The sequence below is a fragment of the Platichthys flesus genome, chromosome 20, assembly GCF_949316205.1.
Source record: "Platichthys flesus chromosome 20, fPlaFle2.1, whole genome shotgun sequence".
Taxonomy (NCBI): Eukaryota; Metazoa; Chordata; class Actinopteri; order Pleuronectiformes; family Pleuronectidae; genus Platichthys; species Platichthys flesus.
This window is the reverse complement of record NC_084964.1, coordinates 2,771,903-2,793,722: the sequence shown is the minus strand read 5'-3', so window position 1 is coordinate 2,793,722 and position 21,820 is coordinate 2,771,903. Positions and strand designations below refer to the sequence as shown.

The window sequence follows — 21,820 nt, the reverse complement described above, 5'->3', positions numbered from 1 at the left end:
GCAGAAAAACAAAACAGAAAACATTTGTCTTCCTGCATAGAAGCAGGTCTGGAACTGACAAACCACAGCAGCAGGGTGCAGGAGGTGTTTCAGTTTTAATTAACTCTGTTTCGTTCAGACTTGTTCAAATTTTACATGAAGCAGTCAACATATTTATTTACTAAATAGATTTCTGCTGCAACAAGTATATAATAATTATAACAAATGTAACAGGAAAAATAAGCCCTGTGTTTATCTTTTGGACCAATTGTGCTGCCTTGTAGTACTAAAACCCAGGGCGTATTAGCTTGGCTGGTTTCAACAAATTGTCAGAAAGTGAGACACTTTATGTCAGATGAGGACATCAGAAGACAAAAGGCAGCCAACTATTGAAACTATGAGTTTTACAGAGATAAGCCAAAGACCAAACAGTACTGTTGCACTGGCTCTCCGATAGGCACGACTCCAGGGTTTGCATTGAACATTTTTTGGAGCAAGATTACATTGAGAAAACCTTTGTGTTAGGCAAACTCCTTGTTTGCCGGATTAGCAGACAAAAGCCTGAAGTCGCTCCATCTGCTTTCAAGTGCTCCGCTGACTGCCAAATTCACTCCGACAACAGACACAAAGAGCCACCAGTCCACTGCAAAGAATCAGCAGGGAAGAAATAGGAAGGGTATTTAGAAACCCACAAATGCGCGCAGGTACTGAGACAGGACTGAGAAGGTGTCCATTCCCTAACCCTAACCCTATTTACTCACAGAAGCCACAGAAACCTCACCTAAAGCCTAAAGGTTTCCATAGCATCTCTATGGGATAGTTAGCCTGGATGCCAGACGAACTTAGCCCCGCCCACAACATTTGAGGTCGGGAAGTTCGGTCTGGAGTCGCTCCGTTGGGGAGAAATTATGCCCGGTTCGAAATCATCCGGACCAATCAGATTGTCAGAGCGGACTTTATACGATGATGGACAGATGATCAACGGTAACGTAATCAACCACGTCATCGCCGGCGCTTGGCTGTTCACACCGGACACTGAAGCGACGCTGAACCGCCGGGCAGTGCTAATAATATCACCCGTTGATCCAGTAGATTAAAAGCATATACTTACTTGTTGCTACAAAATTAACTGCATCAGCGTCCCAACATTTGTCTTTCTTGGTGTTGTCTTTATACAACATGTTCCGAGGATCATACAACTCACTGCACTTCTCCACTTCAATTATTAATTTAAAAGTCATCCATGTTGAAGAACTTCTCCGCTGTTTGCTCCGTTAAATGTCGGGTGTCGAGGATAAATTACGTATTCTCCACTCAAGCCTATGTGGAGAATACATACTCCCTCCCCCCCCCCATCTCTCTTTTTATCTGTATCACTGCTTGTGTGGCTGTAGTGGATGGGCAGAGGGCGACATTTAATAATGTCATTGGTCAAATTAAAATTCCAGGACAACAGAAGGGGACTTCAAAGTATGGGATGCATATTTGGTAATTTATATCATATAAAATATGTCTTCAATATAGTTTAAGATCGTTTTTCAGTGTGTTTCCTGGTGCGATACACTCAAGTTAAGCGCAAAAAATAGACTCAACGCCGAAACGATCGCTGCACAGCGCGAGGCAGCTTTGTTGCAGGGCGGCGTTTCAGCCTCCGGTGTGACCCGCACAAAGTTTTAACATGGGAGTGGATGGGAGCCAGCTGTTATTTAAGGCTTGACGCTGCGTTGAAGGGTCGCTTCGGCATCGCTTCAGTGTCCGGTGTGAACCCGGCGTTAGTAAATAACTCACAATGCGTTGCTTAAGCTACGCCACATACTACGTTGCTCTGATTGGTTGTAGGTCTATCCAATTGAGCGAAGAGGAATTTTATTTCCTGGTCAGTTGAAACACACCCCATAATCACAGCCCAATGGAGCGGTCTCAGACTCACATTCTGACTAGAATTGTGAGTCTGACTACGTCAGGCTATGGGATAGTACTTCTGTAATGGAAGCTCAGATATACAATATAACAGATTTAAAAATGACATTGGATTACTCAGCCAAAGAAGAAATTTCTTCGCTCGACTTCCCTTCAGTCCACTCAAGCTTTTGCTTTTTAAATGTTTAGATACTAAGCAAGTCTCTCTTGGTGTCGGGCCTTAATAACAAACAGATGATGGATACTATTGCATATCAGATTTTACAATTCATGTGTGTTTGCTACAGCGATCAACAACAGTGAGAAAATGCACCACAGGATTGTTTTAGGACATTTCCACTCACGTTAATGGTATTTTTTTTATGTTTAGTGAGAAGCATTGAGGGACTGCGTCTGTAATGCTGCTGTGCAATCTTGTCCTGCATTATGATCATTAAATTGAATCTTGAATCTTTAATGTGGCAGATGGACTGTAGAATGCTACTGCACAATTCTCTGTGTCTGTGTGTGTGTACTGTCGGAATAGCAGAGTGTAAATCTGCTGAGCGATGGACAGATTAATCAGAGCTGGTTTGTGGTCAGCGGATGAGGTTAAAGAGTACTGTTTAGGATGTGTGTGTCTGTCAGGGTTCAGCAGCAGGGCAGCCATCTCTATTTGACATACCTCACCAATCCCTGCAGCTGTTACTAGCTGATATTCTCTCTTACAAGGTGTGAGTTAAGAGACAGTTTAGTTTGTATGTAACATTGAAACTGATCTCTAAAGCCGTTTTCAGACATGACCGGTGAATTGGCTCCGGAGTTAACCCATAGTTTGCCTTTTACACATGCACAACACAGCAGTAGGTTTTGTGCACACCAGCAACACATCCTCCTCATTATTCAGATGAGAGCCATGTTAATTTCGTTGATGAAAACTATGACGAAATATATTCGTTAACGACCCTTTTTCCATGACGAAGACGTAACGAAAACGGATCTTTGAAAATAAAAACTAGGACTAAATCTATTTTAAACTTCGTTGACGAGACGAGACGAAAATGTTGGTGGTTGACTAAGTCACAATAAATTTTTAAACATCATCGAATCAGGCCGTCATGAAGTATCAGGAGCGGGCGAGTGAGTCTGGGTGTCCATATGTGCGTGTGTGTGTGTGTGTGTGTGTGTGTGTGTCCTCCAAGATAGCGCTCCGGTTCGTAGCCCCGCCCCCCGCCACGCTCACTCGCTCAGAGACACAAGATCAGAGCTAGTACACGTGAAGAAGCCTCTCAGTGACTGACTGCTTCTTAACTATGGAAACAGTGAAAACACAGAGTTTCTCTGGTCTCAGCTGATCAGAGATCAGCGCCTCAGTTTCTTGATCAGAGCAAGAGCTGCAGTTGGTTTCTACCGAGCTGCAGTTTCTGTGTCCGCCTCCAGTCTGACCTGCTCTCCCTTTTTTGTTTTCACATTTAAAACTAAATATATATTTTTGAGCTATTAGGCTCCAGCTATATGTTTTTATAGAAAAGGAGTTTAATGTGGCTATTAAATGTGACTAAAACTAGACTAAAATGGAATTATTTTTCATCGACTAAAACTAGACTAAAATGTAATTTGTTTTAGTCGACTAAAACTAGACTAAAACTAAGAAGGATAAAAATGACTAAATGTGACTAAAATGCATTTTCGTCAAAAGACTAAGACTTAGACTAAATCAAAAATAGCTGCCAAAATTAACACTGGATGAGAGGTGTTGCAGCCAGGTGCAGCAGACAGCGGCAGGAAGTGAGGTATTAACTGAGATTCGGAGCTCACGTTCTTTACAACACACTGACACCGGTGTCGGCTCTTATCGCCACGAACACTCTAGTCATCTTCGTCTGTGTCTTCTACATGTCTGTCACCGCTCTCTAACTGGAAGAAATTTGTTTTCTTTTTGTTTGTTTTTTCTTTTTGTGCCCTTGCGAGTTAGAAGCATCAACAACCCCCCCAATCGCTTGCGTTGAATCCAGCAGTATCCCCTGCTGTGTTCACACATAGACTTCTCCTGAGTTCCAAGAATGTTACACTAGGAGGCCAGGCAGAGAAAGTCTGCAGAAACTGTGGAGCAATTTGAGTTCATCTCTGGAGAAATTCGGACTATACGGAGCTTTACCTATTTGTCTTTCATTCAAAATAGACATTGGATATAGTGCTGTGAAATGTAGTATATAAATGAAGAAATTAAGGTTGTTAATACCAGGTTGAAACAAGGTCTGAACATTGTACGATCCAGCTCTGCTTCAGCACTTGTTCTCAGCAAGTTGAGAACATAACTGAGTACTAAATTCTTTCAATTACTGCTACATCTTCATACAGATGCATTTGTAGAAGTGTTTTTGAGAATAGGTCTCTGAATAAAGCGGATCTGAACAAATCAGAGAGGGGGAGGAGTGGGAAGAAGCCAGGGTGAGAAAAAGAGGGCGAACTAGACTGCACGGAGAGTAAGAAAAAACAAGCCTGTGTCACATGGAGAAGAGAGAGGGGAAGTGTGTGCGTCGGCTAGCCCGCCCTCCCTCCGTCTCTCTCTCTCTCTCTCTCTCTCTCTCTCTCTCTCTCTCTCTCTCTCTCTCTCTCTCTCTCTCTCTCTCTCTCTCTCTCTCTCTCCTCCCTCCCTCCCTCTCTCTATCTCTCTCTCTCCCTCTCTCTCTCTCTCTCTCTCTCCCCCTCTCTGTCCCTCTGAGCGTCAGCAGCAGTTAAAATGTCGGCGGTGTAGCTCTTCTTCTGCTCTGCTTTCTCTCCCTCTTTGCCATCTGTCTTTTCTTACCACAAGAGGAAACCACACTGGCTCTTTCTTTCTCCCTCTATCTCTCAGCTTTCTACACCCTCGTCATCTTTTCTTTTCTCTCTTCCCGTCTCTACTAAGCTTGTTGGATCAAAGCAATTTTTTTCTTCAGAGCCATTGCTCCTTGACTTTGTGTGGAGACGAAGGCGAGAGGTAACATTACAATTTGGTTTTCTCTGCTGTTAAGTTTATTTTAAGACTCCTCTGCCCTTTCTGCTTTTTGTGTAAAACCAGAGCATAGTTTGATCCATAAGAGTGAATGGATGGAAGTGACAAACTGCCTGCGAACTGTGGATATTTCCCAGAATAGAATGTGTGGTCATTCTGATCTATTCTGCCTCTGTAGACGACATGTAGTGTGTGTGTGTTTGTGTGTGTGTGTGTGTGTGTGTGTGTGTGTGTGTGTGTGTGTGTGTCTGTGTGTCTGTGTGTCTGTGTGTCTGTGGGTGGGTGGGTGGGTGGGCGGGTTGTTGTAGTTGAGTATGTAGCCTCTACCTCTCTGAAGATGCTTTTTGCAATGTTATCTAGAAGCTTCCTCTAAACTGCTTTAATACATATACAATTTTGCTTGTAAAATGTGTTTGTTAAAGAATAAAGAGGAAAAAAGTAATAACTTGACAAAAGACTTGTATATTTAAAACTATAAAGACTGTAATCATAGATTCCTGTTTATTCATTTGTTTTATACTTTAAACACAGTTTATTTTGTATCTGCTTTGGGAAGTAGACACATCAATCATGTGACTTGTATTTTCCACAGCTACAAGTTTACAGCCCAGCACTTTCACCTAATATAGACTCAAAAGAGTCACTCCAATAATTGTACCTACTACTCAGCCGTGAGTGGTTGTGTGTTGAGTCCGTGGGGTTTATAGAAGCCTTGTCGAGTCTGAGAAAACAAACCCTGAAAAAGTCATCAGGCCTAACTTGGACCTGGCATGGGACTTTTTTAATGGAATGTCTGTCCACCAACTGTGGAAAATGGAGTCTGAATAGTGTGGGTGTGTGCAGAGAAAGCAGAGAGAGTGGAATGATGTCATTCAGTTGAATTATGTGATTCATAGTATCAAATGTTTATGGCGCTTGACCTCATGCTAAAGCTGAGTCCCAATTCAGGGAGGCTGCCTCTGTGGGCTGCATAGACCGCAAAGGCGGAACTGAAATGAGATGATCCGGTCTACCAAGGATTTCTGTGCTCTAAATTTGAAATTTGATCTTACTGCTGTCACCTAGCAACAGAGCTGCAGTTGCACACGATGAGAAAGTTTTTTGGCTAAATTGTACAATTAGGTTGAGTTGAAGCCTGATACACTCATGTAAATGTGTACCTGATGTCTCATAGCTTGCCAGCTCCATAATTGCTTGGAAAAAGGGTTTGTCAATGAAGCACAATAAGTCTTGGGAAAGGTTGGCCTATAAGGGGTCCACCCATTGGAGCCTTCATTGCTTGGATCCATTTGTTAGCAACATTTTGAGGAGCATTTGAAATGGGACAGCTGAGTCACACAGATGATACCAAATTGCTCTTCAAATATAGCCTCCGAAGGCTGCGGCCCGAATTGAAACATACATTGATGATTTGTATTTAATTTGGCCGTGTTTTTTTAAATATAATCCTTCAATATTTAAATGCCAACATAGTTCTCTGTGTGTCCAGAGGATATTTGGCACTGCTAGATTTTTCAACCAAAATTTGTATTTCTCAATGGTTAAAAATAACAAAGTACACAATTCATTGACCTTCAGTTATCCTTCAAATTGTTTACCCTTATCAATGCTGTTAAAACCTTTATCCTGATGATGTTCTCTCTACCCTTTTACATCTATTGCACTTCTGTCCGTTCAGGGAGAGGGATCCCTCACATGTGGCTCTCTCTGAGGTTTCTGCTGGCTATGTATATGTGCTTTTATACAAGTTATGACAAAAGAAAAGAAATGCGCATGAAATTACAAAAAAAAGGAACCAACTAATTAGACAACATGTTTGTGTACAGTGCTACAGCTGTAGTTAATATTAGGTGAGGTTTCATCTCAGTCACCAATTTTGTTTTCACTTTATGACCTCAGTTTGTCTGTGATGATGCACCACTGGGTTTGACAGATTGCATGTCTCTAGAGTGTTAACCCTCATATTAAATAATCACAGTGGAGCACACCAGTTCACTTCTTAGGACCTCTGTTGCCTTGTGGTCTAAAACCTGTTATTCTGACTGAACATAATATTACCCCCTATTTTACTTTTGGTTGTGTGTGTGTGTTTGGGTGTATGTGCAAGCCTTTGCTTGTGTGTGTGCACCGTGTTTAATGTACTGTGTATACTAGCTAGGCATGGCATAGTGAAAAACCACTCGGCCATACACTTGATTGAGGACCTAGCACATGGATTGGCAACCTTTTCTATCAAAAGAGACATTTTGCCCCCTCTTCCAACAAATAACAATCATCTGGAGCCGCAAAACATATGTGATAACACAGCTTATAAATTCTTATACATAGTTATACTCAGCGTTGTGCAGTTCACACTTAAAATTAACAAGTTCAAAGTTCAGTTCATGCAGATGAAAATAAAGTAGTTCATATTCATTTGAAATAAATTTGAACCAGGAAAAAAATTGAGTAGTTCACGAAAAAATTAACTAGTTCACGTTCATTTCTTTCATTTTTTATTGGGATGACAACGATTCGTTCAGTTCATCGTTCGAGAAAAATATGAAAGCGTTCAATGAACAGCACTGTACAGGGAGACACTGCAGAGCAGTCCTTGCCAACCCCTGGCCTAGCACATGCAGGCCCACTGCTAAAATAAGTCTAGAGGAAACACTGTACCATGGTGATTTGGTTGATACTGTCCAGCATCAACCGAAGTCAGCAAGTCTCCAAGATGCAGGCGCAGAAAGGGCTATATTGTGCTATAAGGAAATGCGGAAGGACCAGCAGGCAGGTGGGGACAGTAACAGCATGAGAGCTGTTAGTAATCTCTGGCCATAGCTAACAAATGCTAACATCCATTTTTGCCACATTACATGCTAATTTTATGTTTTTGTTTTGATTGATCACAAGTTAATGATAATGAGTCAAATATGGTTTCTTTTAAGCAGCGATTATGTTTGGGGATGGGTTTAGGGTATATAGAAACATATCTATGTTTTGGCAACTCTGGTAATTTACCCTCACAGCAATAATCAGATGAGAACACCTGTATCTGTGTGTCTCTGTGTGTCTCTGTGTGTCTCTGTGTGTCTCTGTGTGTCTCTGTTTGTCTCTGTGTGTGTGCTTCTAGGAAAGGAGCTGTTGTGCTGTGACCTATTTAGAGAACAAGGCTCATCAGTGCAGAGCTGTTACACACCCTGGAAATCCTTGACTAATTTCGACATGTTCTACTTATTGTGGAAGAATGATAGGAAATTACCGAAATGGTCAAATGTGTTTTGGTTGGGAAAATACATTTAACATTACCACATTGTTTTCATTCTCGATAAAGGACATAGGGAAACATGAAGAATTCTACTCATCAAGAGCTTTTGAACTGAGTCGCATCCTGCCCTAAATTTGTCAGACAGAGGGAGAACACTTGACTGAAAATGCAGACATAAACATTCACCAGTTTAAAAAGAACAAAATATTTCAATTATGTCTTACTGTAACATACATGATCTGTCAATCATTCAATCACATCTGTGAAACGGTGACACTGATAATAGCTATGTCAGTGATCTCTTTGAATGGGTCAACCCATGTGGGATGAATGTAGGTCCTATAATGAGAGTATTCAAAGTTTAGACGTAGGATAGGTAAAAGGAGAAATAAGTAGTGTTTCTACTAAGTGTGCTGTTGTCCCACTTTGTTCATTAGAGGTCCAACAGCACAATGTCTCCAGTAGTGAAAAGCAGCGATATTAACTCTTGTTTTCCTTCTATTTCTGTCACTCCTTTGCTTCTATTGATGTTATCATGCTAGCCTTGGGTGAGTTGGTGTGGATCATCACTATAGCATCCAGTTTTCCCTTAAGAAGTTACAACAAAGCTATTAGCTCTCTCACCACCAACCCCTCCTGGGAAGAAACAACAGTTTGTGGCACATATATACTGTAATTAGTGGTTTGCATTAGAGATAGACCCAATGACACTAATGTCATGTCTATGTAATATCCTCAATAGTGTGTGTGTGTGTGTGTGTGTGTGTGTGTGTGTGTGTGTGTGTGTGTTGTAGCCTCTCTAGGTCACTTAGTGATGCATGAGCTCTATTATCGTTTTTTTTATTTCCGCCACATTCTGCTGCACTTCTCCCTATCAATAATTCACCGCACACATGTGTCAACACACACAGGGTAGTCAAGGATATGGCTCTACTCTCATATAATGGCTGCTAGGAGCTTGTGTGGAGATATCTTTTTTCATTTCATCTTTCATAGGGATATTATTGTGCATTTACCTTTATGTATATTCACTGGTGTTACTTTTTGCTTTGCTCTGATCCGTTCGTCCACTCTCCTGCTGCATGTCTGGAAAAACACAGTGACAAAATGTTTTTTCCTGGCAAACTGTGACTGATGTGACCTAATTTTTATGGTTGAGTGGTGTGTGTGTATGTGTATGTGTGTGAATGGACAAGTCATTTTAAAGGGAATGGAGGAACTGTCATATCCTTTCAGTCTGAGAGAGGAAACAGAGCAGTGATCCACAGATGATAGTCAATTTCATGTTTTCATTTCTGTTTTATTTGTTTAGCGCAACATTGAAGGTCAAGCTCTGTGTGTGAAGTTTTTAAAAATCCGATTATAAATTCATACTGTGAAGTATCATGTGTGATTTTATGTATGAAAGGAACTTTCAGCTTTCTTATTTGTTCTGTTTTTGGTCTTTCTGTAGCTAAATGATTATTGCTGAATGTCAGGGTTTAAGAGGCTCTTCTGGTATAGTGCATTGCATCCTACACTGGTCCATTCTTCATTCATTCTTGACGCAGGGTCCACTTTTTCTACTGCTTTACCAGTATCAGTGAATGGAGGAAAACTTGAACTCAAAATGTGTTCAAATTTCTGGTAGAGGAAATTCAGTGGACCTGTATATGCTTTCATTTTTAGTTTTGTTGGACCACAGGAGACAAAGATCCAAATATTGCTTTCAGCTGGAAATAAGTCAGTTGTTATATAATGTAATAACTCAGACACCTCAATATGTCCCAGATAAAACCGGAGGCCCCCAGAACACACAAACACACACACACACACACACACACACACACACACACACACACACACATAGCAAACTGATATTATGTTTGTTGATAAGTTGACATGAGATAATTTCCCTTGGAGTTGGTAAAGTGTTAGATAGTTATGGAATATCATTAAAATCGTGTGTGTGAGTGTTTTAACTCTAGTATATGTTAGGACCCGATATGTTTAGAAGCTGGATACGTTCTTTGTGGGCATTGAGGGTAAAGCCCAACCTTACCAAAGTGTTTGTGACTGTGCTGGTGGAGATGTGTTGCTTCAGGTGCTGGTGAGACCATAAAATAGAGTCTGCAGATTTATTAAACACCAGAATATGGCAGGCTGGCCTGTAGTATTGGAAGAAATAAAGTTATTTCATCTTTTGTCATCACTATTGCAAGGTAAACAGTGGATGTACAGTTTTTGTGATACAAATTCATCCACCAGGAGCAACAGCTTGTCATATATTTGTGGTCTGGCATGACACTTGTTTTCTGCCTTCAGCTTCGTTCCCCTTGCTTTGAAAGATAAGCTTCTCTATAACCAACTGATCGTGCTCTGTTTTTTATCTTTCTGAACCCTAACCCTAAATCTTTCTGGCCTTATACCAGTTGTATGAAACCAGGACATTTATGCTGAAGTATTTAGAGGCTGGGTATAGTAAAACAGCGCTAGTTGGTGTGACATCCACACAGGAAGGCAGAATAGCTGTCATGGTGGGTCGGGAGATGTGATATTTAATTGTGGTGATAAAATACAGGGATAGTTTAAGAGACTTTCTTCTGGAGGACAGTTATATGAAGAGTGACTATGTAACAAATGAATGGAAATAACAGTCTTAGAGAGAAATTAAAACCCTGGCTCTTTCATCACCTCTGCAAAGCTACACTGTCAGACAAAGTTCCAAGACAAAGCCTGACCATGAAAAAGGTGTGAGATTTGAGGTATGGAGATAAATGTTAAAGACAAACGGGCTGCAATATTAGAAACATGTGCAGAGAAATGAATGACAAGGTTATTCATAAAAAGCAATCGTTTCCTGAATATTATCAAAAGTAGGATATTTTTTTGTATGATAACATACTCACTGTCAGTGGTTTTCTTTGATAATTTTTTTATTTGGAAATGTATATGAACACCAAATACACTGAGCATACATTTTAACAGACATATCCATAGTTTTTTTTTTTTTTTTTTACATACACATACAAACAACATCCCACCCACCCCACCCACTTGAACATGTAGTACACACACCTAGAATAACAAAAAAAGAAGATAATAGGTAGTCAGTGGTTTTCTAATGAGTCTCCAGACTGGGACACTGGTTGAGACTCAGTCCACCGCTAGAGGCAAAGTGACCCTTACTAAATTTAATACCAGTGATTTCAAATTAATGTCTGGCAGTTTAGCCTGTGCTGCAAGCTCCACGCTGCCACCGTAGGCTGGAAAAGTGATTTGTGTAGACAGACAGAAATAGAGATGCAGACACGCACTCTATCATGTTTCGCTTGCACGCACAATGTCCTTCTGCCTCCTGTGTGTGTGTGTTTGTGTGTGTGTGTCTGTGTGTGTGTGTGTATCTGAGGAAGGGATCACAGCGGTCATGTTTCTCACCTCTAATCTCTCATCTCTCTATTAGACTTATGTAACCATGAATCATGGCAGCACCGAACACTTCTACACACACACCATTTGCATATATCTTTCCTGCTTTGGCTCTCATCTGTCACTGTATTTGTTAAAAAAATAGAAAAATGTATCTGGCAGAAAAGAAACCATAAGAAAACCTCTGCACAATGATAAATATAGGTGTAAATAGTGTGACTGCTTCACATTCACATCAGCACACATCGATATGAGAAGGAAATGTAGAAGCCAGTGCAGCCTATTCTCTGTGCTGTATGTGCAGTATGTACAGCTGAGCTCAGACTGCAGGCTGACAGACATGATCAGTGTGTGTGTGCAAGTAAAAGAAGCAAAATCAAAGAGGAGTGGAGTGTCTTTGAACTGTCAGATTTCCTCTGCTCATGAATGAAATTCACCCCTCTTTTTGCTCCAACCCTCTCTGCCCCTCTTCATCATGTCTTTGCTTCTATTTTACTCCGTCTAATCTTTTCTGTTGCTCTGTCATTCATCCATTTGATCAGGTTGCTCATAGAAACAACCTGCCCTGCAATTATTGTTACTTGGCGTTTGTTTTTGCTGACCATATTCTGTGTTTTGTGTTTGCAGGCATTTAAGCCAGTGGTGGGAAAGAGCCTGTTGTCGTCAGTAACAGCGGTGGAATTCTTGTTAGACCAACAGCTGGACTTCCTGTCGGAGCATTCAACTTACCAACCTTACCAGGTAATAATCATTGATGCATGCTTAACATGGCCTTTGGTTTCAGAGGCTTTGTCAGCTAGCATTTCTCTCAGTACAGCAGAGATACTTCTGTGTGTCCTTGCGCTGTTGCTTATATACTCAGTTTGTGTCGTATTTCTCTCCGTTAGAGGAACTAATTTCACTTTATCCACATAAAATGAAGCCATTTTTGATGTCTTACCACCTCAGATAGTCGTCATATTGACAGTGTAGCCTCATATAATGTCAGGTCATCAAGTATGTCATACACTTCCAACATCACATATTATGGAAACATTTAGTAGTGCAATTTTTGCAGCTGCAGTTGAGCCAGAATTTATTTGAATGAAGACAGGTTGTATCGATAGACCAAGTCAGAAAAAGTCTTCAGAGCTAGGACATTGCAGAGTGTTGATTGTCCCTCTTTTTTCTTTTGTCATCATGTTTTTGGTCTGCATACCAAGTGTGCACTCTATTTGCGTCTTGGATATAAATGGCACCTGGTTATGTTGATTTCATGAATGTTAAAAAATACACACTCTGAACTGTTATGTTTTGAATGATTGTGCATGTGTGTAATAATAATAAGATGGTGGTTCAAAGCAGAAATACAGCAAGGATGTTTATTTGTGGGGAGCTGTCTCATTGCACTGGTAGACAGCAGATCGACTAACTTAAATAACTGCCCGTTGTCTTGATGTGGCTAACATGTTTCTATTAAAAAACGACTATCGATATGTTGTCTATTGGAACATGTACACATTTTAACTGGTTCTGATTTGCTAATGAATAATTAGTCACTCACAATTAGATCTAGGCTGGAAATTGCAGCCCTGGAGTTCCATCTAGAGAGCAGCCAGGGCCAGGTGCTGTGTTCCATATGGATCAGACACTGCCAGGGCTTAGTATGAATATAAAGCATACATGTGAAGTCACAGTCTGTCGTCTGACTGATTTTACACCAGTCCTCAATACGGCCTCATAAATTATACCATCACATCTACACATTAGTACTGCCTGAAAGACAGATGCACTCTAGATACTGAAGCTGCACATCAAGCAGTAATTCATAGAGATGTATACTTGTGTTATGCGGCTGTGTATTTAATTAGAGTGAGTGTATGTGTGTCAGTGCTCTGCAGCTGAACACAGCTTGTATTGTGCTGGCTGGAACACTGTGTTCCACTCAGTGTTAACCAGACGGGAAGACTGTGTTCCACACTCTGACCATCCGTCATCAGTTTGTGCTTAAGACGAGTCCCAATACCAAGAGCGAAACACTGTTTCTATTTTTTTCCCTTTTATGTGCAGCCAATAAGAAGTCCGATCCCTTGTTGCCGTGTCCTCTGGTGACTCATGCTTTGAATCAGTGCTGTAGTTTCTGTGGTTGTTCACTGTGGCTAGTGCACTGAGTCTGTCATGATCAGCTACCACAAATAATGCACCATCTGTAACAGATGGGAGGTTTGATAGTACCACATGCATTTATGATGGTTAGTTCTCTTTTCATGGGCTATCACAACACTGAAGTAATATACAAGGTTAACACGTAATATGATATAATTTGTCACTATTCATTGAATAAGAGCAAGAAATTTACCAACTGTGGTCACTAAACGACGGGTAATAGAAGAGAATATGACAGCAAACAGATTTTGCAATTATTATTATTTGTATTCCTACTTGTTAATCGTCTTCATTTTTCTTTCAGCCTGGCATATATGGGTCTGAAAGTACTTAACAAGAACTTGTTCATGCTAGTTTAAAGTCTTCCGCTCTTGGTGTCCAGCCGCCTGGGCTTCAAGTAGCCCAGGATTGTGTCCCCATGGATACTGGCGTGACCTTGACTGAGTTAAAAACCTACATACACACAAACACATTTTGGGATCCTTTAAATTGTGTTAATGGGGTAAACTTGACAGCATCATCACAATGTAACTGTTTAATGTAATATGCTTTACTCAGGAGTTGAATGAATGAGAAAATCGATAGTCAATGTTTTGGTAGTCAAAGGTTAAGATCACGGTGACCCTACACACATGTGTTGCCTTGTGAAGGGGATATCTCTGAAACGTCATCAAGTAATCCTTTCACATTTGGCACAAACAATCACCTGTCAAGGATTAATTTACTCATTTTGGGAGCCAAAGGTCAACGGTCAAGGTCACAGTGGCCTCATAAAGTATGTTTATGGTCACTGTGACTTGACAAAGCACATTTCCTGCCTTTTTTTCCGAAACACCTTGAGGGAATTCTTTCACATTCTGCAAAATCATTCACCAGTGCTGTAATTCTAATCATGGATCATGACTAGGATTCACTGCCTAATGCAAATCTTTTTATGGCACACAGAGGACTGATGATTATATAGTTGCTAACTAGGGCTGACTAGAAATAAGGCTCCATCACGACAACGTGTTGTGTTGTGCTCTTCTGCTGCTGCAGAGCATTACAGTTATAACCGTATATTTTTCGAACTTAGACCTATACACCAGGCTGCATGGTATATTTTACAAACGCATCTAGCAAGAAGGTCATAGTGTGGGACAAGGATTTAACAATAGTCCTGTTGAGTCTGATTTGTCCAGTGTCAAGCAACACATAAATGGTGGATTGTACATGAATGGGCCATAACACATTTCAATTATATTTTTAGCATTTGTTTATTTGCTTTGTGAAATAGAGCTGCTAACATACTTTCATTTCTTCTATCTTTCCTATTCATTCCTAAATTGGAGATAAACTACCATGCAGTTGTTGTGTCTCTGTTCTTTCATTCACTGTGATAGAGGGCCATAATCATAGTGAGCAGAGGGTTTGCAGTGGAATGGTTTCTTTAGATGTGTGTTAGTGAAAAGCGACAGATAACTTACTTCGACTTGCTTCATATTGTCTTCACTCTCTACAGTCTCCACTGGCATCAGGAACTTGGTCTAAACAGAGGCAGCCAGCTCTAAAAACATCATGGGTAGGGGAAGAAGAAAACAAAAGAATGCCCTTGTTATTTCCAGTCTGGCTGATTTTAAAAACTGCAGCTGGCCCTGTTGCAATTATCTTTGCACTGACATTTTCAGTCTGTTTTCTTTTTCTTGTGAATTTTTGCCGTGACATTTACTAGACACATTCACCTAAAAAGTTTTTCAGCCTTATATGTACTTTTCCAAGTATATTAAGACTTCATCATATTACAGACCCCATTCACTTAGATGTATTGTTTTGTTAGTGTTACTCCGGAATCCTCAAAATACACATCCACACACACACACACACACACACACACACACATATACATTCCTCCACTCTAGCTTACTGTTCCTCTGCCTGCACAGAACTGCTCTTTCTTCTGGAGTTCCTTTGAACCTCACCGTGCAATATAAACAGTCTGACTCCCTCCCTCTCTAAAACACTTAGTCTGAGCAGTGAAGCTATGGCCACGCCCCCCTCTGTTTTTCCAGTTGGACAGGAAGACTAGAGGGGGAGGTGGGGGGGCTACAATCTGTTTGGCATAAATGGTACAATGAAGTCACTGTTAAGTGGGCCAAACCAGCCTGCTGCTTGTGTGTGTGTCTGTTTGTGTGTGTATGTGTGTGTGTATGTGTTTGAGTGTGTGCGGTGTTTGTCTGTTTAAGTGTTTGCGTGTGTGTGTCAAGTATTTGTGATTCTGTCTACTGTCTGTCAAAAGTTATGTTGATGGTGTGTGCTCAGGAGGTGGAGAATAAAACTGTTAAGTGCTGACTCAAGATTTGGCCAAACCACATACACAGAGCACTATACAGGGATGCAGAATAAGGTCAATGTTTTTGTATTACTATTACTTATTGTATTCGTTGGGTGTAACTTTAATATGAATTGTAATTGGTATCTTTACTTCCAGTGACACAGATCTATATGCAAAGGGATAACCTGTCGATATCAATATAACGAGGCCAATTTCAAGAGTTTAAACTGAGAGAAGTGTAGTGACTCAGACTGTAGGAGGACGGAAGTAGTAGCCATCAAACACAAACAAACACACACACACATTTTATTTTCTTTAATGCTGTTCAGCTGACAGTTCTGTCTGAGATGCACTTTGTGGCCTTATGCCCTGCAGTTCTCCCTGAAGCTTCAACTCTGAGGTTTGAAAACAATACATGTCACTCTGGTCCAAACAAAGGATTACTTTGTTTCATAATATCAAATTACCAAACTGGAATCATGTTTTATTTGCAGAATGAAGGTGAATTTGTTTAAATTTGTTTGAATAAACTTAGATATCCATACACGTTGATAGCATAGCACTTTAGTATTTAACTCTATTAACTCTATTCAGCATTGTTTACCGCTGTGTTTGACGACAGTGCATTAAGTAATTTCATTATTGCTAGTTTCTTTTCTTTCCTTCCTTTTACATTCTTAGTAATTTCTGCTCATTTTCAGAATTTCAGTGGGTGTCACGTGCGAACAACTTCAGATATGGGGTTTTTGAGGGCGGTGGTCACATCTGAATGTGATTGTATGTGGCTGAAAGTAAATGTACTTTGGACATGCTGAGTCCTCAGTCACACGTAAAGAAATTTCTCTCACATAAACAAATCCTGCTTCATCCACAAATGTTCTTCTTCTCCATTTCATTTTAGTCCCTCAGCATCAGTTTTAAAAGAATAACCTCAGAAACTCTACCGCAGTTTGTTCCCCCTCTGCTTCAGCACTGCAGTCTCCATGGCAACCCGCAATGTCCCTAAAAAGAAGGCTGTTTGAAGTCTTTAAAAAGCCATCTGTCTTTGTCTCCATATATATGTTAATGTGTGTCATATTTGTTGATGCATTACTAACTGCCTGGTGCACAAGATGTCCTCGTGTCACACTGTGGTACGTAGGCCTCTTTGTAATTCAAAGAAGGACTTTAACAAATAGCCTTCAATGATAGACAGTTAAATATTTTGATTCTTCGTTTTGCCTTGGACTTTTGTGTGGAACACTTTGTAACGTTGTTTAGATAAGTGATATACAAATAATGTTATTATTATTATAGGTGAAGGTTGAGGACAACAATTTAAGTTGTATTTCATATTTAATTGATGGATGATCAAGTATCCAGATCATTATCTTTCAGCTTTTGTTGAGCACTTTGTTCGGTGGAGGTTAACAAAGCTATATACAAATTCTGTTCAAAATGGCTGGAGATTAGTTTCAAACGTTGGTTACTGGTATGCACTGTATTCATATCATGAATATGTTATTGTGTATATTTAAAAAGTACATGTACACTTACTGAGTTTGTGCTATAAAGTTAGACATAATATCTACTAATAGTATCTAGTGTCACAGAAATTGATATGGGGCATTTCATATATTAAAAACGAATTGTATAATATGAATAGACATTACAGTTTTTCACAATTGTTAAAACACGTTTTTCAAAACAATAACGGTTTTCTCAAAACTGCACACAGAAAACTGAAAACCTCACACACAAAATGCTAAACCTGACACTCCCTTTGCAAGATGACTCTTTGCCATCAAATCTCTTACCTGTTCACAAAATGGAACTCGTGTTTTCATTTGGTACACACAGCCATATTTTCAAATGACACACACATACCATTCATTGAGTACACACAACTAAGAATTAGCTTGCACACTACCAAGCATTTACAGCAACTGAAGTGCAAAACTGAACACACAATCATCTAAATGGAACACACCATATGAATGACAGTGACTCTGGAGAATGAGCCTTTTCTCTTTTTGTAAAATGTCTCAGTGTAGGCCTACTTTTTTCATAGTCAAATATAAAACAGCACACAGATATGCATAAAAAAAGGGTTATTACGGTACACACAGAGAACAGTACAGTACTGTTAACTCCCCCCATTCACAAAAACTATTTAGGCATCAGGTCTCCGGTTCCTATCTGGCCAATGTTCTCCCTGTCCAAGCAGCGTTGGAAGAAACACCTTGAGTGGCGCATGAAGCCATGACAGGCCTCAACACTCACGTCGCCACAAGCCTCCTCCATGGCCTGGAGCAGTGGGACCCGGTCCCACTGGCTTTCATTCATATACCTTCCACCTCCAAACTGAAAATAATTTCTCAATGGGATTCAGGAAAGGAGAATAAGGTGGAAGGTATAGAAAGGATTTGGGTGGTCCTGAAACCACTCACGCACTTGAGCAGCCGGGTGGAAGCTCACATTGTCCCAGATAACAATGTGATCAATCCGCTGTGGGTCATCTACCTGGCCAGGTGGTACCAGCAGGTCATGCAGGCCATCCAGGAAGAGGAGGAGATGGGCAGTGTTATAGGCCCCTAGGTGGGCATGGCGGTGCAAGATCCCATGGTGATTCATTGCAGCACACATTGTGATGTTCCCACCACACCGGCCGGGGACCTCAACAATGGCCCGCTGGCCAATGACGTTTCTGCCCTGTTGCCTCCTCTTCACCAGGTTGAGTCCCACCTCATCAATACAGATGTACTGGTACAACACATTAGCTGTGTCATGCTCCTAGATATGTCCTGGGTTTGTTCCCTTGGGGTTGAATGCACTTATTGTAAGTCGCTTTGGATAAAAGCGTCAGCTAAATGAAATGTAATGTAATGTAATGTAAAGGGTTAGGGTTAGACACAGACAGCATGAGAATGCAAGTTACAGTATGGACACAGAGAGGTCAACACAGTGGGCTACAGTGAGACACTGTAGAAAAAAGGAACAATATTAGATTACAGGTACAATACATGCATGTGTCAGTGCTGAATGTTGGCACAAGCACAAACTCTAGCCATAACTCCTTCATGTCTGTGTTACGTTCAAATGGGACCCTGAACACTTGTTTCATCTGCATGGCAGTCCTATGAAGAATACGGTCCAATGTAGAGAGGTTTCTAAATGTAGCATGGTCAGCCAGGATCCTAGTTTTTATTTGTCTGATTGTGATAGCGTTGTTCTCACGAACCATATCTACAATTTCAGTCTCCTGTTCGGCTGTGTAAATGCGGTGAAGTTGCTCAACAGACCTGAATGTTTAGAGATTTGAGTATTTGTGTGTTGTAGGTTGATGCTTTGAGATTATACTTGAGCCTTGTGCTCCTGGTAGGGTCTCTCATGGCAGAGTGGTCTCAGGTGAGGGGCCAGACTAAGAATGGTTCAAAAAACCTCAATGAATAACGGAAGGAGAGGAGATGTGACCCGGCCCGGAGGAAGCCCGGGGCCCCCGTCTGGAGATAGGCCCAGACAGAGGGCTCGATGGCGAGCGCCTGGTGGCCGGGTTTGCCACGGAGCCCGGTCGGGCATAGCCCGAACAAACTACGTGGCACCCCCCCTCTCTTCATCCCATGGGCCCACCACCTGTGGGAAGACCCGTTGGGGTCGGGTGCGCAGCCACATGGGTGGCAGCGAAGGTCAGGGGTCTCGACGGACCAGACCCGGGCGGCAGAAGCTGGCTCTGGGGACGTGGAACGTCACCTCGCTGTGGGGAAAGGAACCGGAGCTTGTGAGGGAGGTGGAGCGCTATCAGTTAGATCTGGTGGGGCTTACCTCCACGCACAGTCTCAGCTCTGGTACCGTACTCCTGGATAAGGGTTGGACTCTATTCCTCTCTGGAGTTGCCGAGGGCGTGAGGCGCCGGGCGGGTGTGGGGATACTCATAAATCCCCGGCTGAGCGCCGCGGTGTTGGAGTTTACCCCGGTAGACGAGAGGGTCGCCCCCCTGCATAAGGGTTGTAGGGGGGAAAACTCTGACTGTTGTTTGTGCGTATGCACCAAACAGCAGCTCAGAGTACTCGGCCTTCTTGGAGACCCTGAATGGAGTCCTGTATGGGGCTCCAGTAGGGGACTCCGTAGTTCTGCTGGGGGACTTCAACGCCCTGGTGGGCAACGATGGAGACACCTGGAGAGGCGTGGTGGGGAGGAACGGCCTCCCTGATCTAAACCCGAGCGGTCGTTTGTTATTGGACTTCTGTGCTAGGCATGGATTATCCATAACAAACACCATGTTCGAACATAAGGGTGCTCATAAGTGTACCTGGTACCAGAGTACCCTAGGCCGAAGATCAATGATCGATTTTGTGATTGTGTCATCTGATCTGAGGCCGCATGTTTTGGACACTCGGGTAAAGAGAGGGGCGGAACTGTCAACCGACCACCATCTGGTTGTGAGTTGGATCAGGGAATGTGGGAAATTTCCGGATAGACCTGGTAAGCCCAAACGAGTAGTGCGGGTGAACTGGGAACGTCTGGAGGAGGCCCCCGTCCTAGGTATCTTCAACTCACACCTCCGGGCGGAGTTTTTCTGGCATTCCTGTGGAGGTTGGGGGCATTGAGCCAGAGTGGGCGGTGTTCAAAGCCTCCATTGCTGAAGCTGCGGTGGCTAGCTGTGGCCTCGGTGGTCTGAGGATCTCGTCACTGCTTTTTGCGGATGATGTGGTCCTCATTGGATCCTCGGCTTGTGACCTTCAGCACTCACTGGATCGGCTGGCGGCCGAGTGTGAAGCGGCTGGGATGAGGATCAGCACCGCTAAATCTGAGGCCATGACTCTTAGCAGGAAACCGATGGATTGCTTACTCCGGGTAGGAAATGAGTCCTTAGCCCAAGTGAAGGATTTCAAGTACCTCGGGGTCTTGTTCGCGAGTGAGGGTACTATGGAGCGTGAGATTGGCCGGAGAATCGGAGCAGCGGGGGCGGTATTGCGTTCGCTTTACCGCACCGTTGTAACGAAAAGAGAGCTGAGCCGCAAGGCAAAGCTCTCGATCTACCGGTCGATCTTCGTTCCTATCCTCACCTATGGTCATGAGGGCTGGGTGATGACCGAAAGGACGAGATCACGGGTACAAGCGGCCGAGATGAGTTTTCTCAGAAGGGTGGCTGGCATCTCCCTTAGGGATAGGGTGAGAAGCTCAGTCATCCGTGAGGAACTCGGATTAGAGCCGCTGCTCCTTTACTTATAAAGGAGTCAGCTGAGGTGGTTCGGGCATCTGGTAAGGATGCCCACTGGGCGCCTCCCTTGGGAGGTTTTTCAGGCACGTCCAGTGGGGAGGAGACCTCGGGGAAGACCCAGGACTAGGTGGAGAGATTATATCTCAACACTGGCCTGGGAACGCCTCGGGATCCCCCCGTCAGAGCTGGTCAATGTGGCCCGGGAAAGGGAAGTCTGGGGCCCCCTGCTTGAGCTGCTCCCCCCGCGCCCCGACCCCGGATAAGCGGATGACGATGAGTGAGTGATGAGTGAGTTGACTGGCTCTTGTAACAATGTGTCTCAGTGTCTGTACATCTGTTAAACAAAACAAAAAATATCTTATTTGGTTTCCAATATTAATAGCAGATGGCCAGTTCATTTGTTTACAGTAGATGTTGGACTTGATGTGTAGTTGAAAGTGAACTTCAGTTAATTTGAAATATATAAACTTGATTCAAATATGAAAACAATTTAAATAGAGTGCTGCAGTTTCTTGCTATTGTGTTGACTAATTTATATGATGTGATAATATGAACCATGTGCTGATGTAAATATGTCACCATCAGAGTTGTTATCATAATGCTCACTGTGGAAGCCATTCCTTAAATATCATTGCA

General features: G+C 42.2%; 1 protein-coding gene across 2 annotated transcripts in view; it reads left to right on the top strand.

Annotated features, from left to right (window-relative positions):
* jmjd1cb (jumonji domain containing 1Cb) overlaps positions 1-21,820 on the top strand; it is a 118,255-nt gene that overhangs the window by 66,531 nt on the left and 29,904 nt on the right. The window contains exons 1-2 of one of the 2 annotated variants that reach the window (XM_062413689.1): positions 4,666-4,858; positions 12,156-12,269. Coding sequence is in view for 1 of the 2 variants with exons in the window: in XM_062413688.1 (XP_062269672.1) it covers positions 12,156-12,269 (114 nt within the window). In the remaining variant the exon portion in view is untranslated. Of the gene's footprint in view, positions 1-4,665; positions 4,859-12,155; positions 12,270-21,820 lie in introns of those variants that run through there. The other variant, XM_062413688.1, reaches the window with a different exon arrangement.